The following is a 1,818-nucleotide window of genomic DNA, read 5'->3' as shown; positions in this document are numbered from 1 at the left end:
GGTCCCGGACGGCACTGCCTCCAGCCACTGGGCAAAGGCTGCGACGGCTCAGGGTGAAGAAGCGGGTGGCTCCGGCTGGTCCCAAGCCCAGCGCCTGCAGCAGCAGCAACACTGCTTGGCACCCGCACAGCTCCTGCCGGGGCCAGACTCACCAGCCTGGGACAACCCAAGGGCATCTCAGCGCCCCCGGCCAAGGCGGCGATCGCAGGGGTGTGTGGGCAGCTGTTCAGCCAGAGCAGCCTGGGGAGATGCCGCAGCCTCCGCTGCACCTCTCTGCCGCCCCCACAGCTGGCACTGCCCACGCACCCTGTTTCCCAGCAAAATGGCCCCACTGTGCTCCCCTTGTCTGGGCTTGTGCCCCCGGCTGTGAGCTGCAGCTGGCGGGGCCGAATGCCTTCCCCTGCGGCTTGAGGAAGTGGCCAACATGGTGGCTCAGGGTTGATGTTCCCAGGAGGAACCAGATTTTCACACAGCCTCACCCGCTGCCCCAGACACGCAGCAGAGCCCGGGGGGCCCACGGACAGGAACTGGGGCTGGAGACGTGCTGGCCCGGGACTTGGCCCCTGGCAGGGATATCACCCTGCCCTGCCCCAGAGAGGTGACCCGCCTGGTGCCCCGCAGGCAGCCGGCCGGCCACAGTGGCACCGCGCTCGCTGCTGCAAGCTGCTACGAACCGGACCCCCAAGGGAGGTAGCGAGCAGGATGTGGTGGAGGCAGCTGCCACGCACCCAGCCCTCCCCTGTGGACCCAAAGCCGGGCGGGGGTCAGCCCCCAGGGCAGCCAGACTGGCAACCCCCAGGGACCCCACCAGGCAACGAGAGACCCGGAGCCCTGCCACACGGCCCGCGGGCAGGCTGAGCAGCCCTGGAGTGGACGGCCCCACATGCCCGTCCTGCCCGGGTCTGAGGCCCATGGCTCCAGCTACGTCAGACGCCACCTTTCTGCACTGGTGGGGCACGTGCTCGCCCTGACGCGTGCCCTGCATTCCTGGCCCGTCCGGAGATGTGTCAAGGCCGCGCACACTGCCTTTTCCGGCGAGGCTCGGACGGGAGGAGCCGATCCGAGAGCAGCTGTTACCTTGTGAGCCAGGGGCGGCCGTGCCCAGCTGGCCGAGGCCACAGAGCAGCAGCACCGCCAGGATCATGCCCGCGCCCTCCTGCGCTGCCCGCGCCCTCATGGCTAGGAAGGTGCCGCGCTGCGCCGCAGCTGGAGGGACGGGAGCAGCCCCAGCAGCGCAGCCGAGCCGCCTGCGTCACTGCCTCGAGTCCGGCGCTGTCGCTGCAAAGCAGGAACCGCCGCACACCCATGACTCACACATCCTGTGGAAACCCCGGCCTGCCACGGGGGCCCCACATCAGCTCTGGTGCGCCACAGCTCGGGCACCAGAGCGCAGGGGCTGGGCAGGCCAGACAGGCAGGGGCAGGGCCCCAGCGCCGACCAGCCCCATGGCCGTGGGGCACGAACACAGCCACGATGGAGGCAGCTGGCTGGCCAGGCTGCGGCCCCCCGGGCTGGGCCCTGCACAGACCCTGGCCCTCCCCACCAGCCTGGGCATGGGGCCCGGCCCCACCCGGCACCAGTGTGGACACAGGGCGTGGGGCACGGGGCCTGGCCCTGCCACCACCACTGGCACATGGACATGGGGTGTAGGCCCAGACGTGGGACACAGGGCATGACCCGGCCACCAGTGCAGGCACCCATGGACGGGCCGCTGGCACACTGCCGGGCTCAGGCACCTGGGCACAGGCACACGGGGCAAGGGTCACTCTGGACACGCGGCGGGGCTGTGGCACACGGAGCCGGCAGGACACCGCCCGC

At 70.9% G+C, this 1,818-nt stretch overlaps 1 protein-coding gene across 2 annotated transcripts in view; it reads right to left on the bottom strand.

Moving 5' to 3' along the window:
- Positions 1-1,281, bottom strand: part of IL2RG (interleukin 2 receptor subunit gamma) — a 7,399-nt gene extending 6,118 nt beyond the window's left edge. For both annotated transcript variants that reach the window (XM_006024423.3, XM_006024425.3), the window contains exon 1: positions 1,078-1,281. In XM_006024423.3, coding sequence (XP_006024485.1) covers positions 1,078-1,177 — 100 coding nt within the window. In that variant the 5' untranslated portion in view covers positions 1,178-1,281. The remainder of the gene's footprint in view (positions 1-1,077) is intronic.
- Between the last annotated feature and the right edge of the window lie 537 nt (positions 1,282-1,818).

The sequence above is a fragment of the Alligator sinensis genome, unplaced genomic scaffold (genome assembly GCF_000455745.1).
Source record: "Alligator sinensis unplaced genomic scaffold, ASM45574v1 scaffold1059_1, whole genome shotgun sequence".
NCBI classification, from domain to species: domain Eukaryota; kingdom Metazoa; phylum Chordata; order Crocodylia; family Alligatoridae; genus Alligator; species Alligator sinensis.
This window is presented reverse-complemented; position numbering and strand designations above follow the sequence as displayed.